Source organism: Coenobita brevimanus, chromosome 96, assembly GCF_032717465.1.
Source record: "Coenobita brevimanus isolate Jiangsu-jjx chromosome 96, ASM3271746v2, whole genome shotgun sequence".
Taxonomy (NCBI): domain Eukaryota; kingdom Metazoa; phylum Arthropoda; class Malacostraca; order Decapoda; family Coenobitidae; genus Coenobita; species Coenobita brevimanus.
Window position 1 is genome coordinate 4,114,991 of NC_137049.1, and position 14,745 is coordinate 4,129,735.

The 14,745-nt window shown below is 41.1% G+C and overlaps 1 protein-coding gene across 1 annotated transcript in view; it reads right to left on the reverse strand.

Moving 5' to 3' along the window:
• The window catches only part of LOC145413419 (uncharacterized), a 109,655-nt gene that overhangs the window by 75,655 nt on the left and 19,255 nt on the right, over positions 1-14,745 (reverse strand). Inside the window, exon 3 of the mRNA XM_080283104.1 lies at positions 9,335-9,340. Coding sequence (XP_080139230.1) covers positions 9,335-9,340 — 6 coding nt within the window. The remainder of the gene's footprint in view (positions 1-9,334; positions 9,341-14,745) is intronic.

Here is a 14,745-nt window from a genome sequence, read left to right on the forward strand (position 1 = left end):
CTCCATTAGTCTTTCATTACTCGTGATGCGTCGAGCGGGGATTGTCCGGTACTGAAGCAATTATTCGTCGGTTTCGAGAAGAGTGTAGCGCGGTTGAAAAACAGCCCTCATTTGAACAGTCATATATCATGAAGAATTATGTTTTCTCAACAAAAGTGATATCAGTGGCATCGATATACAATTCCGAGTGCATTATATATGGCAAGCAGATGCATAGTTTTTGAGCCATTCACACCTACTTTAAACAATTAGCGGTGGGAAGGAAAACAAGAATCGCTGAAAATTTTGTCATCTTCAACACACACTTATGACACTTTAAATGTTAATTGAAACAGAACTCGTGTAGCTGGAAATGACTGAGATTCAAGGACGAACCCCAAGAGTCCTCTACAGTACCTAAAACTCTTTCCTCCAGCTCAGAAAGAGTCTAGAATATCAGCTAACCTATCAAGCAAAAACACGCGTACTAAAGTGATGCAAAACCTAATTAGCTACGTCGTATCAGCTGATCAAGGCAGGAAGAAGGACGCGGGACGGAGACAAGGGGATGGGAGTGTACGGTACAGCATTTGCAAGTAAGAAAACCCACAAGCAAGTTTCATCGTCAATGTCCCACTGATACATACAATAAAATAGGATAGATCCAAAAACAGAAACAGAGAAGCATAACGGTAGAGCTATCAACACAATGCCCAGTGATATGGGCCAATCATATATACGGCGTAGCAGTGAGTACTATGGAGACAGTACGAAGACATGTTAAATAATGTAAGGAAGAAGGGGGAAATCCCTGTTGTCCTTGGTATTTTGCCAAGAAAAGTGTCGACAAGGAGTGGTGATTCGAGGCTGTTAGATTGAAATTCTGTCTGATAAAGAAGTGCAAAGATAACGGTTCAGTACAACTGGGAGCGGTTCTACGGTAAACAAGTATACTAAGTACAGTTGAGACTGGAATCATCTTTGCATACAGGGACTTTCGTTTTTTAGCTTAATAAGTAGACGGGAATTTAAAAGCTTATATCAAAACAAGGGATAATAGAGACGTACAAGTTTAAAGCTGAAGGGCAGATAGACTTAAAACGAAAGTGCAGGTAATAATGATGATATCCGTAGGGTAGCAAATATATCCACACAGCGATCACAAGCACAGGCAAATGATGAAAATTATTAAATTAAGAAATCAAGAGGAACGCTAGTACAGAAAAAAAAAAAAAAAAAAAAAAAAAAGCATTTGTTGGGAACGACACTTCACATTTAGAGCTAATACATAAGAAATTGGTTAACAAAATTCTAAGGACATGACTAATACCTATCTCCAGATGTACCGTATTATGCAAATAACTGCAGTCTATGAAATGAAATTTATTAAATGAAAATTGGAAGATCAAAGAGATGAATGAATACATGGCACAATACCACAGTCAGAGTAGAAAAATTTTTTATTCCAATCGTTTGAGCAGGAGAGAGGGGTGGAGTATCTGTTCATGTAAAACAACAGCAACAACAACAACAGCAACAACAATAATAATTATAATAATAATAATATTAATAATAATAATAATAATAATAAAACTCCCACAACTCTGGCCCCGAGTTGTTGACGCAAAGCGTCGCTCGGTATGCTTCCGTCAAGCCTTGCACACTGACACGCCGTACAACCACCATGACATGGTTCATTATGGGGTGAAATGAGACCAATTTTTAAATATGTCTACCCTATATGACCTTGATCTTTGACCCCTCGACCTTGCTGACCAATTCGGCTCATCGTCTCCTCATACTGCATCACTGACAAAAGTATGGTCGAAATCCGTTGAGGGGTCCAGGAGGTATCGTTGCCACAGTTGACCCTGTTGACTTAATCAGTTTATCGTCACTTGATACTGTATCACAGACAAAATTTGGTCAAAATCCGTCAAGAGGTTCAGGAGATATGGCTCCCGCAAGGACCCCAATGACCCCATATGACCTTGACCTTTGGCGACTTGACCTTGCTGACCTAATCAGGCCACCATCTCCTCATACTGCATCACTAAAAAAAGTTTGGTGAAAATCCGTCAAAGGGTTCAGGAGATATCGAACCTAGAAAAATGGATGCGCGGACCCCCCCCCCCCACACACACACACATGCACCCACGCACTCACGGACGGACAGACCAATAATAACTTAATTTCTCCTTCACCATAGGTGGGCAGAGGCACAATGATGGTCAGGATCAATATTATAAAATATTATATTAATCAGACATTACAATAGGAAGACTTGCCGAAACTGTGAGGTCACACACACACACACACACACACACACACACACACACACACACACACACACACACACACACACACACACACACACGCACGCACGCGCGCGCGCGCGCGCCAATTACGGATTAATCTTAGTTCTAGATATGAAATGAGGCAAAGAAAAAAAATAAATAATTTGGGGAGTAAATAAAATTGTTGCATTAGAGGGAAACAAAGAAAAAGGAGGAACTTAAAAGAGGCCATGATATATTGAAGAAAAATCAAGTTGGAGGTTGACAGTCAGAAAAGCTCATGGATAGTGTTATTAGAGTCAGCATTAACAACTATAAAGGCAACAGTATCAACAATAGTAGCAATAACAGTAAAAACGACAGTAACAATAACTGTATCAACAAAAGTAACATTTCAAGAGCTGCAACAAAAGTAAAACCAACAGTAGCAATAGCGGCAGTAACAGTAACAACAATAGCAACAGTAGCAATAAGAGAAGCACCAGCACCAGGAAACAGCAGGAACAGTAACAGCGGCTGCAGTAGCAGATCAGTAGCACAACAGTTGCATGATTAGTAGGAGCGATAGCAGTTGAGTTACGTAACAAATCCAGCCTGTGGAATTTACATACCTGTCAAACTCACTGATAAAGCCAATCTGTAGAAACCAAGAACTAGCTCTCTTAAAGACGCAGACTTCCCTTCAACCTTACGCTCGCTAAATAAGGGAAACATAATGATGAAGTTGTGAGGAGAGTGAGGCGCTGCGTGAGATAAGATGCTGAATGGTGGAGATTGAAACAAGGAAGAGTGGTGGTGTGGAATGATCTGCTGTTCAATTAAACCTGGAATGAGAGAGAGAGAGAGAGAGAGAGAGAGAGAGAGAGAGAGAGAGAAAATAGCTTATTTCTTTTTTTTTTCTTTCTTTACACTATCTCACATGCTTAGTGACTTACTGCTTTGTTCTATATGTACAGGAAATACTGCAGCTTTTCACTGCTCAGTACATTTTAAAGTTTACATATCACAACCCTATATATATATATATATATATATATATATATATATATATATATATATATATATATATATATATATATATATATATACAGTTACACACGTATACTGCAGTATACTATATTTTTCCTTAGATTCTCTTTAATTGTAATACCTGCGACATTTTTCTCTATCATCGAAACCCTTGTTGCTACGAAGTCTGCATGAGAAGTCTTTTTATCTTCATCATTCCTTTTAATAGGCACAACCAACTTGAAGCACAAAACAGGTTCAGGCAGAGCAGGTCGGGCAGCAACGATGAAGCAAGACAATGTTAGTTTATTGGACAAGGCAGAGCAAGGTGTGGCAGTATTTTGGGTAGGGGAGGGAAGGACAGGGTGTAGGACGGGTGGGTAAAGGATGAAAGGATGGGATGGGCAGGAGAGGGGAGGGGAAGAAAGAGAGGACATACGGGTGATCAAGATTGTTTTTGTGCTGTTGCCGTTGTTGCTGCTGCTGTTGCTGTTGTTGTTGTTGTTGGCCTTGACTCATGTGAAACATAAACCCTGTAGACTGCATAATAAAGATGCCATTTTCCTACAGTCATCTATTTTCCTACTGGGGAGAGGGAAGTAATTAAGGGACGTTTGTATATTCAGGTAGTTCAGCCGCCTGGATGTTTCGGTGCTGCCACATGAAGGCGTCCTTCTCCACAGGACTGAGCAAAACAGTATTGCAGAGGTGAGCAAGGTACAGAATAAAGGAGAGTAAGGGAGAAAAGGAGAGAATGTAGTGGTGGTTGGCAGAAGTGAACATGGCAGGATAGATGAGAAGATTGGTCACGCGATGAAAACGTAAAGTAAAAAAGACAGAGTGTAGGAGGGATGGGTTACGTGTGGGCGGACAGTTTGCAGCAAGGGGAGCTTAAGAAGCACTAGGAACATCCAGGGAAGAAGACATGGATTAATGCCTATCGAGCACACGAGGACAATTAATAGACGCAATATCCCACTGTTATACGATCCCTAGCTATTAATGTTTTCTTCATGTCTCAGATTATATTCCTGGGGGAACAGTGACAAGAGAGAAAGAAGCTTAGTCATAGAGCCTGGCCAGCCCAGAGAAGGGGAAGAAATAGACGAATAGAGCAACGCAGGGTAAGGGAAGAGAGGGAGAGATGCTGTGACGTGGACGACCTATCCCCTCCTCCACACGCCCCCAGCTGACAAAATAAACACAAAAACTAACCTTCTTCATGGCCACGGCAGCCTCCATCTCAGTTTCGGCTTTGCAACTTTTTTAGAGAAACGAGATGCCACACCCTACCGACCACACCCCGGGAACCCCCTACTTCCCTCACCTATTCTCTGGGGGATGCAAGAGCTATCTGCTTCGTTTTTCTTTAATCATCCTCTTCTCTGTCCTCTTCTATTGCCCGTCGTTAAAAAAAAAAAAGAAAAAAAAAAAAATCCACAAACACTAGAACTTATTTTCTTGTGTCAAATCTACGGTCAGTGCATTTTTTTCCCTTGAAAAACGGATTTTTTTTTTGTTAACTATTTAACTTATTTTCTTTCCGATTTTATCCCATGCTCATCTTTTCTGTGCGTGTGTGTGTGTGTGTGTGTGTGTGTGTGTGTGTGTGTCATTTATTACCAGCAACGATAGCGAAGCTGGTACAGTTCTCAGTTTGACTGTGTCTGTGTGTCTGTTAGCACGATAACTTCGCAACTCTTCAAGACATCATCACAAAATTTTACAGGTGTGTAGTACGGAAAAAATCGATCAAGAGTTCGAAATTGGCGAAACTAGGTCAAGGTCTGTGTGTTTGTTACCACGATAACTTCGCAACCATTCAAGATATCATCACAAAATTTTGCAAGTGAGTAGTAGGGATGAAAATCTCCTACGAGTATTGTTTTCAGTTTGTCTGCCTGTGTGTGTGTCTGTGTTTCTGTTACCACGATAACTTCGCAACCGTTCAAGTTATCATCACAATATTTTACAGGTGTGCAGGAGGGATGAAAATCTCCCGCGAGTTAGAAAATGATGAAAGCAGGTCAAGGTCAAGGTCATAGTCCGACCCGCGCTAAATATGTATCGGCTCGCGGCTGGTGTGATTCCCCTCCTTGGGGGAGCCTTGGTCTTTTCCTGGAAGGGTTTTGATGAAGTGCAGTAACAGCAACAACACCTGTTACGTAATGTGTTGGTTAAACTGTCAGCAGTCCTTTTCAGTTTCCTATCTAACTTTTTAAAAATGTTAAGTAAATCTCCAGAATTCTCCCTAAAATTCTGACGTCCCGTAACATGGCATTAAATCCACCCAGTGCTCCCGAGATAAAGGCAGGCGAAGGTACAGCCGGAGAGAGGGATGGGCCAGCTACATGTAAACAAAAACCTGCAGATGGGCCTGTCCTCCCTCTGGAACAAAAAAGGAAAGGGGTTTTGATATTATGCAAATCCTACGCACAACAAAAAAGTGCAACTGCTGTTCAAAAGTACTATATTTATGTCTTAGCCGATCACACAAAAAAGATAGAGGAAAGAACAGTAGAAGAAGACTACCAAGAATGTGTGGCAGGTCACTAATTTTGAGGTAAAGGTACAATTCTCTTTAAAATCAGGATATGAAAAAATCCACGCAAGAAAAAGACAAGAAGAAGATGATGGTGGTGGTGGTGATGATGATGATGATGATGATGATGATGATGATGATGACAGAGGAGGATGAAGATTAGAATAACACCTATCGACTACACGTGGATCATTAAGGCAGGCAATTAAATATAGGCAAAATTCCAATCTTCCCCGAACAATACAAAGCACAACAATCAAATTTACACCCAGGTCCCTACTGTGCTGCTGAGAGAGAGAGAGAGAGAGAGAGTACGAAAGGGAAACTGAAAGTGAGAGCGGACTTTCCAGTTTTCAAAGTATGCGAGGCAGAATTAGATCAGTTCATGAGAGGGGCTGTTGAGGCTCTGGAGTCCTTTCTCTGCAAAGACTTATATTTTCTTTTATTCTTGCTACCCACAGACTCTTTTACTCAGCTGAGGAGGGAGCTATTGTAATGAAGGGGTGAAGTAAGTCTTTATATACTGGTAACACCTCAAGCCTTAAGTCTCCCAAAAGGTGAAGAGAGTGGCCCGGATGAAGGAAGAGCAGGCCAACAGAGGACGTCAGCTGTGAGTGGATGGGCTCTTTGAATATTGCTGTGTTGATAGGTTATTGTTGATACTGTTTTCACTGTTATTATTATTGTTTTTGTGTTGTACTGCTAACACTACTTCTACTACTACTACTACTACTACTACTACTACTATTACTACTACTACTATTACTACTACTACTATTACTTCTCCTGCTACTACTATTAATGCTGCTACTACTACGTCTGCTGCTGCTGCTGCTGCTATCATTACTATTATTAGTTATTATGAAATATTATTCTTGAGTGGTAGAAAGGGGCGCTCACCGTCCACTCATCTGATGCAGGTGACTCTACACTGAATTACAAGCTGAGTTGCTTCTCGTAGTGCATGAAACCATTTACAGCATCGGTTGGTAATCACTTAAGTAGAGATGCCTGATAGTCTAGTGGGCTAAGGTGCTCCAACCGGATGCGTTGCTCTAAATGGCTTAAATCCCTCCATTCTGGGATTTATTTTTCACATAATTCCACTTCAAGGGTGAACAACTGACCCTTGTCTTTTTAAACGTCTGGATTACTGAGCTTAGTCCAGGCCTTTACGCTCCTGATGATGAAATAGAGGATTAGATGATAGGTAGATATATATACTTTTATTATTACTACCGGTACTGTTATCATCATCATCATCATCGTCTTCGTCGTGGAGAATATTAGCAACTCAGGTAAAAACGAACTTGAGAAAATAACAATTTCCTCCTTGTACTGATCATTGAAACATACTGCATGGACATGTAAAATTTGGTTCCTCGGGCGTCTGGTACTCTCATATAAGAGGGCCAATCGGGGTGGTTGTAGAAGTAGTAGCAGTAGTAGTAGTAGCAGTAGTAGTAGTAGTAGTAGTAATAGAGGTGGTGGTAGTGGTACTTGCAACCCCAAGCTCATCAGCCGTGAACCCGGTGATCTGCCGACCGAAGTTGCCCTCTCCTGTGGTCCACCATTCTCCTCTCGGGAGATATGGAGGGAGTTGAGGAACATTTGTTTAAACGGGTAGCTCAACTGCCCAGTTATATCAGTACCACCAACTGAAGGAGTCCCTCACCACTCGCCAGCATCGTCGGTTGGGGTGACCGACGATGTACCACAAGCATATAAGGATACCCAAATGGTGAAAGAGTTTATTTTTTTTTTTACTTATGGATTCTTATGGGAGACGCTGGCCACATACCGAATTTTAATGTTGTGGATTTCGGCAGCCTAGCCTCGGGCCCTTACACCTCGAAATGGGACTGTATATGACAGACTGTTTCACCCAGTCACTGTACTCTCTTTAACTTAGCCTAAAACGTCTCTCCCTCTTCAGTGCTGAGCTGAAGCAAGAAATTAACACTAGAATATGATGCTAGTCACGAAGAGGTGCTACGGAAAGGTTGTACAGCTGTTGCATCGTCTCTCTCAGCCACTCAGCCAAATGAAATAAACTGCACAAAATGGAAATCTGGACCAGGTAAAGGTGAAAAGGGCATAGTATTACGATATCATTCAAAAACTGAACAGAAATATAAGCTTAACACTTAAGCAAACTTAGTGAATATGTGTATGTAGGTATGTGTGTACGTATAGTATGTAAGAATGTGTGTATAAATGTATGCATGCATCATTTTTTTTTTTTTTTGTCATCGTTTTTACGGGAGATGGAAGACCCAGGCCACATTTTTTTTTTTTTTTTATCTCTGTTGGGTCATAAACCAAAAATGAAGGGATAACTCGGCCCTACTTCCCCATTCCAGTACCGTAGAGGTCACGAGGCTACTTGCACCTCAGATATAGGCAATGGGGCCACACACTCCAAAGAACAGTGATATGACGAGATTTACTTACCTTCGCTCCATCTAGTTCTCTTGTATTATTCCTTTAGCTCTCTTTTAGTCCATACGCTACACTAGAAACATAATTGCAGCTTTTTCTGTGTTGTTGGGACGGCTCATTGTGCTGGTGTGAGCGTGGGTGTGGAACTGGGTGTAGGAAATGAATCTATGTTACAGGGTAGATATTGAAAGCACTGACTGAGGCGTCCACACAATACGCGAGAAATTGCCCGGCTGAGTGGAAGACGAGTGTTATATATGGACTACCCTATGTACTGAATTCATTTGCAGATAAGCGGCTTGCTATTGCTGGCAGTTGACCAATAAAAATCTTCATGGCCATAATTTAACATATGGCAAGAGGATTAATAGGTTGATCCACACACACACACACACACACACACACACACACACACACACACACACACACACACACACACACACACACACACACACACACACTATACTGGCAGCCTAACAATAAAGCCAGCCTGAAATGAACGACCATCCAGGGAGCTATGAATTACAATCAACTCCCTTCTCTAATATGACTCCTCTTTTTACTTCGTACTAACCACAACCAGAAGATTATATAGTTTTTAGAAGTATGTCTTGTAGTGACGAGTTAAAAGAAGAAAGCTCTCTTCTCCCCTCATTTGGCCGTGATGGGAAGCGGACTCTATAGCTAACAACGTAATTAATGTGTGTGTGTGTGTGTGTGTGTGTGTGTGTGTACGTACTATGCCACACCACGTCCACACCTGGCTGGTCACGGGTCAGGGGTGTAGCGGGCCTGAGACACGACAAAGATAACGTCTAGTCAAGGTCGTGGGAATACACGCAGGAAGACCCGTGTGACCCGCGGAGCCGCTCTGGTAGATAAGCTGATAGGTGGAGATGGAGGAAAGAGTCATGAACAGTTATACTGGAAAAAACAGAAATCTAACTGTTACTCAGGAAGATCAAGCAGGAAGAGCTGAATGATGATAGTTTTAACTACGGAATTACAAAGAAGTAACTGCACTAAGTAATTTTAAAGCTGAAACAGAGAATTTTTACGTATCTACACATACCTAGGTCATAATGAAATTAAACTGTGAACAAACTGGCTCAGAGAATGTCGCTGATGGTATTAAACGGAGCCTTTAGACAGTGGCGAAGTCAGGTCTGCACAAACAGGCGGGGGGGGGGGGTATGATGGGGCCAAGTGCTATTCTAGGGAAGGTCACTACGCGTATTAACTCTATTTCAGATCAGTTTCACGGCTGGGTGCATGTGAAAAATAATCCGAAATTTCAAACTGGGAACCAGTGACAGTGCCAGCGGTCTGACTTGGAAAGGGGGGAGAGGGTTGGACCCAGGTAGCCACGCCACTGGGTAAGAGAACATTGAGCCTTTGGATCGCACCCAAATTCTGGTTGCCATGCTATTACTAGTGGGTCTGTGACGAATTCCAACAGTGGCTGCACCACGATGCCTGCAGTGTCCGCACAGGGTACGTGTGTTATACTTTACATTGCTGTCACTGGCTCATGTACCCTACACTAAGTATGTCCACTTGTCTACCTCAGTACATGTATTTAACTACGACTAACGGGTGTAACTGGCTCTAATGGCATCAATTCTAAACCAGTCACGACCTGGTAGCAAATTTTAATCATAAATGAACCACATGTCTGAGCACCTGGAAAATCTCGTGTGTGTGTGTGTGTGTGTGTGTGTGTGTGTGTGTGTGTGTGTGTGTGTGTGCAGACACTGCACACGGGTTAAAGACAAGACCCATAAACTGAGGTGCAGATTTACATTTCTTAAGAAATTTTTTACGTCACTGACTTGGTAGTCACTGGGTTTTGAAAAATTAACAGCTAAATATATATATATATATATATATATATATATATATATATATATATATATATATATATATATATATATATTTGCGCTGTCCTATTGTAAAAGTTTACATCAGTCAGGTCAAGTACTGTCACATTATCGTTCATTTAGTTTACACGTTATTAACCTACATACATTACCGATGCAACCATTTTATTTGAAGTCATGGACCGCCAGGGTGACCTCATATTTAAAATTTCGGTCACAGCAAAAAATAAATTAAATAAAGAAATTAGTTAATAAAATAGTAGTAGTAATAATAATAATAATAATAACAATAATAATAATAATAATAATAATAAAAATAATAATAACGATCATGATGATGATGATGATGATAACTGGACAACTAACAAACTAATTAAACCTGTAAATAAATAAATAAATAAACTCCTCTTCACGTAAACTGAATCAAAGCAGGTGTTGACAGCTTGGTTAAAGTGAGAATACATAATCGCTATGAAAGGCTTTAGAATAGATTGCAGAGAGGAATCGAAACTCATTTACGCAATTATTTTTAAGCACCTTCTATCTAAAACCCCAAAATAGACAAAAATAATAACGAAAGAGGTTCATCTTAAAACCATAACTTTATACTTTTGTCTTCTCGTATCGATTCTAATTCTTCCTTTCATTTTTTTTTTCTATATCTCCACACTATATAAAAATCAGGAAGAGTTTTTGAAGAGGCGTAAAAAGCATCCTTTATTACCCCTCTTAATTAAGGATTTTGTACAGGTATAAAGCTCAGTAAAATCGTCAGGTACCAGCAAGGAAAATTTTCACCTTTTCAGTAAGGTAAAATTTCTTTCTTTTCGCTTTCTTGCATTCGAAGGAGAGAGAGAGAGAGAGAGAGAGAGAGAGAGAGAGAGAGAGAGACAGACAGACAGACAGACAGACAGAGATGCAAAGGAGTGAATGGAAAGTCTATATAACCTTGACGCTACTATTTATCTCTCCAGTGCTGAAGAAACTCGCTTGGAAGTAGGAGGAAGAAACTAAGAAATACGTCACAGTAGAAGCAGCAGCAGCAGCAGTAGTGGCAGTAGTAGTAGTAGTAGTAGCAGTAGTGGGGATGGTGGTGGTAGTGGTCTTTGTAGTAGCAGTAGTAGTAGTAGTAGTAGTTGTTGTAGCAGTAGTAGAAGTAGTAGTAGTAGTAGTATCAGTAGCAGTAGTAGTAATAAAAATGGTGGTAGTATAGTAGTAGTAGTAGTAGTAGTAGTAGTTATGGTGATACAGTAGCAGCAATAGTAGTAGTAACAACAACTGCAGTCAGCTGAATTTAGCCCGGTGAACTGCAGGTTGGCTTAAATTCTTCTGTCGTCCACCATCATTTCATCGAATAGGGTAGTAACTGAGACATGTTTGTAGAACCAAGTAGACGAGACCCTTGTTTATATCAGTGCCACCACATGAAGGCGTCCCTCTTCATTACCATCATCGTAGTGACGTGGCTAAAATGACATGCTCGGGCTGAAAGGATTAAGATAGTTAAACGAAACTTCCAAAGTAGATCATTCAAGCTATCTGGTACTTCAGTTTCTGCCTAGTTCCCTCGTTGTACCCAGTGTAAATAATTTTGCTGCGATACTTTCCCATCCATCATCTCTACACCAAGGAGGAACCCCGTCAAGGACCACTTCTTCTTTCTTGCTCCGGGGACTAACTTCATCTTCCAGTTTTTGTCTGCTCTCGTAGTCAACGCTCTGCTTCATTATCTTTCCATCTGATCCACACTCTTCCTTCGTCTGTCCCTGCCTGAACATAATAGATTCAGTTGTACTTTATGTCGTAAATGCCGAGATCAAACTGAAGAGGTGGAAGAAAATATTCAACACTCGTATTTTTGGTATTAGCTGCAGGAAAAGCAATATCACTTTTTCATAGCTCTTATCTTCTTCGCAATTTGTCAATGTGTAAACTACGTGTTGTAATATAAGTAATTGTCAGAATATTATTAGAATATTTCTTTTGCCCCATATTGTTTTGCTTAAAAAAGTAACATTTACCCACCTTCTATTACCCTCTTGTTGCTTAACCCCAGTGTCTGGCCGAACAGACCCTTCGACCACAAATAAACAACTGCTTCCGTGGGGCCTTCCTCTAGTTACAGTACAGCACATACACCATGTAGAGAACTGACGTTCCCTTGCGGTAGACAGCGCCTCGCCAGGGTCGGACCAGAGTCCTTTCCCACGGCGAGGTGCAGTGAAATATGTGGTGGTTTGGCTCGCAGGTGGACGCCACAGCTGCGTCGCTCCACTTAAGGGTACACAACGCCACATCGTGTAGGTTTCTCATCAGTGTCTTACCTTTTGAAAATGGCGAATGCTTGTAACGTGGGACGCCAGAGTTACACGAGTGCTGCAAGGTTTCTTTGATGATGATCTCCTTTGGTGAAACTTTTTAGTTATATCATCGCTAACAAAAAGCTGCATACACAGTTTATGTTGTTGCTGTTGTTGCTGAGTAACCCCGGTCTGCTTGGCAGAGTAGACCAAATAACCGCAGGCAAGCAGCCATCCCTGCAGTCCCGTCCCATGCAGTGAACCGGTATCCCCTTGTGGTGGACAGCGCCTCGCCACAGCAAGAAGTCCTCGTTCAGCGAGGGGCGGGGAGAAGTGTAAAGGTTTGGTTCCTGGATGGGCGCCGTATTTGGGTCGCTCCACCAGGTTAACAAGGGCGCCACATTATACCTCACGTCACCACGTTATATTGTCATATGGTCAGTATCCATCGTTGGAAATGGTTTCCCAGGTTACAGGAAACGATTAGCCTTGTCTCTCAGTGTAGTGTCACCGGAAGCGGAAAGAACAGTAATAAAAAGTGATAGGATAAGTGGGAGAAACAGGGAGAGAGGAGATCAGACAAAGAAAATGAATGAGAAAGGTGAAAGAAGAAGGAGTTGGCACTACATGAAGTGAGTGGGTGATGGTCGCCCTCACCTGCCATCAACACAGCCTGCGTAGTCTATATGATGCAAATAACTGGGGTTACTTGGTGCAAGTTTACTATGGTATATTTAAGTGAAAGTTTATAAAACTGTGTAACGCTTCATCTTTATGGATAACCAAAGACCTATCATAGTCTGTTAATGGGCATTAATGCTTGAAAAGAATTAACAATATCATAAGCTGGAATACCTAACCTTAATTGTCATATAATGCCCATTATCCAAGGAAACGTCTATTCACTATAAGCTACGTTTCCTTTAGCAATGCCAGAGTGCTTCCTTATAATCTGTCCTTACCTCCAAATAAGCAAAGTCGACTACCTTGCCTTTTACGGGCCTTCACTAAATCCTCTACCTAAAGTCATTAAGTTGGTGGAATGGATGTAAAATATTGCCAGCATAATTATACGATGAAACTAAGCTAAGTAGGTTACTGGGAAGGTGTGACATGTGTAAAGGCAAATATGAACACTCGCGGGAGGGGTTAAAAAAAACGTATAGGAATACTGATAAACGATTCCAAAAAGCTGCAGGCTGTTTATGTTAGTTGTCTTGGGTCCAGTGAATGATATAATGGACTAAGTTGGTTGTTTCAGACGACGATCGTGCTGGACGTTGGCTAAATGCTATACACGGCAGAGAAGAAAGCTGTGTAAAAACAATCTACATGTCAAACATAAGGAGATGAGTAAGTATACATACAACAAAGAGTAAAGTAAGTTATGGAAAAATGTGCGTATTTTGTGATTGCTCAAGGATAAAAGCAAGAGCGCATCAGTGTCACATGAGTGGAGAGATGACGATACAGACTGCAGCTGTTTGCGACTGTAGTAAGGAGTCAAGGAAGGTGTGGTAAATAACTGATGAGAGGACTGCTTAAGACAGAAGTACTTGGAAGTAAAGGTATTTAAGACTGAGCTAAGGCGATAGGAAAAGAGAGAGGCTGAAAAATAAAGTGGTGAGGAAATATGACTGGCACATAATAGAATAATTTTACTACTGTGCGTAAAATATAAATAGATTTTTTTTCTCTTTTTAATGTGTCCAACTCTGAGTATTGACTTTAATAATCTTATCCCTGAGACCCACAATCATTACCAGTGTGTGACGTATGACATATATTATCCATGAGTCTCGTGGAGGATAACTAGGCAATGTTTTAAACAATTTCAGTTTATCATACCATGTCCTGTCCTAGTTTGGAATCGAGCTTCCATTCTTTCGGACACTGGACTCATCTCTAACCACTTTTTAATGTTAGCACTCACATCTCGGGAGGTTTGCCAGGGGCAAGTAGAATCATCTGGGGTTAGACAGAAAGCATAAAAAGACGTTTCTCCAGGTGCAAAGGTCAAAGCTGCGCCCTATATATATGGTAGAGTGAAACTGTTAATTGATAAGAGAGGACTGGCATGGTTTTATGGGGAAGCAGAGTGGAGATAAAAAAAAGATAAAACGGGAAGTGGTTGTGATGGATAAAAAGAGAGAGAGAGAGAGAGAGAGAGAGAGAGAGAGAGAGAGAGAGAGAGAGAGAAACATAGATGAGAGCAAAAGTAGTGAGCTGAGAGTAGGAAGTGTGTGAGAATATTAGCCTAAACGGAAACATAAAAAGGTTGATCGGGATTTAGAAAA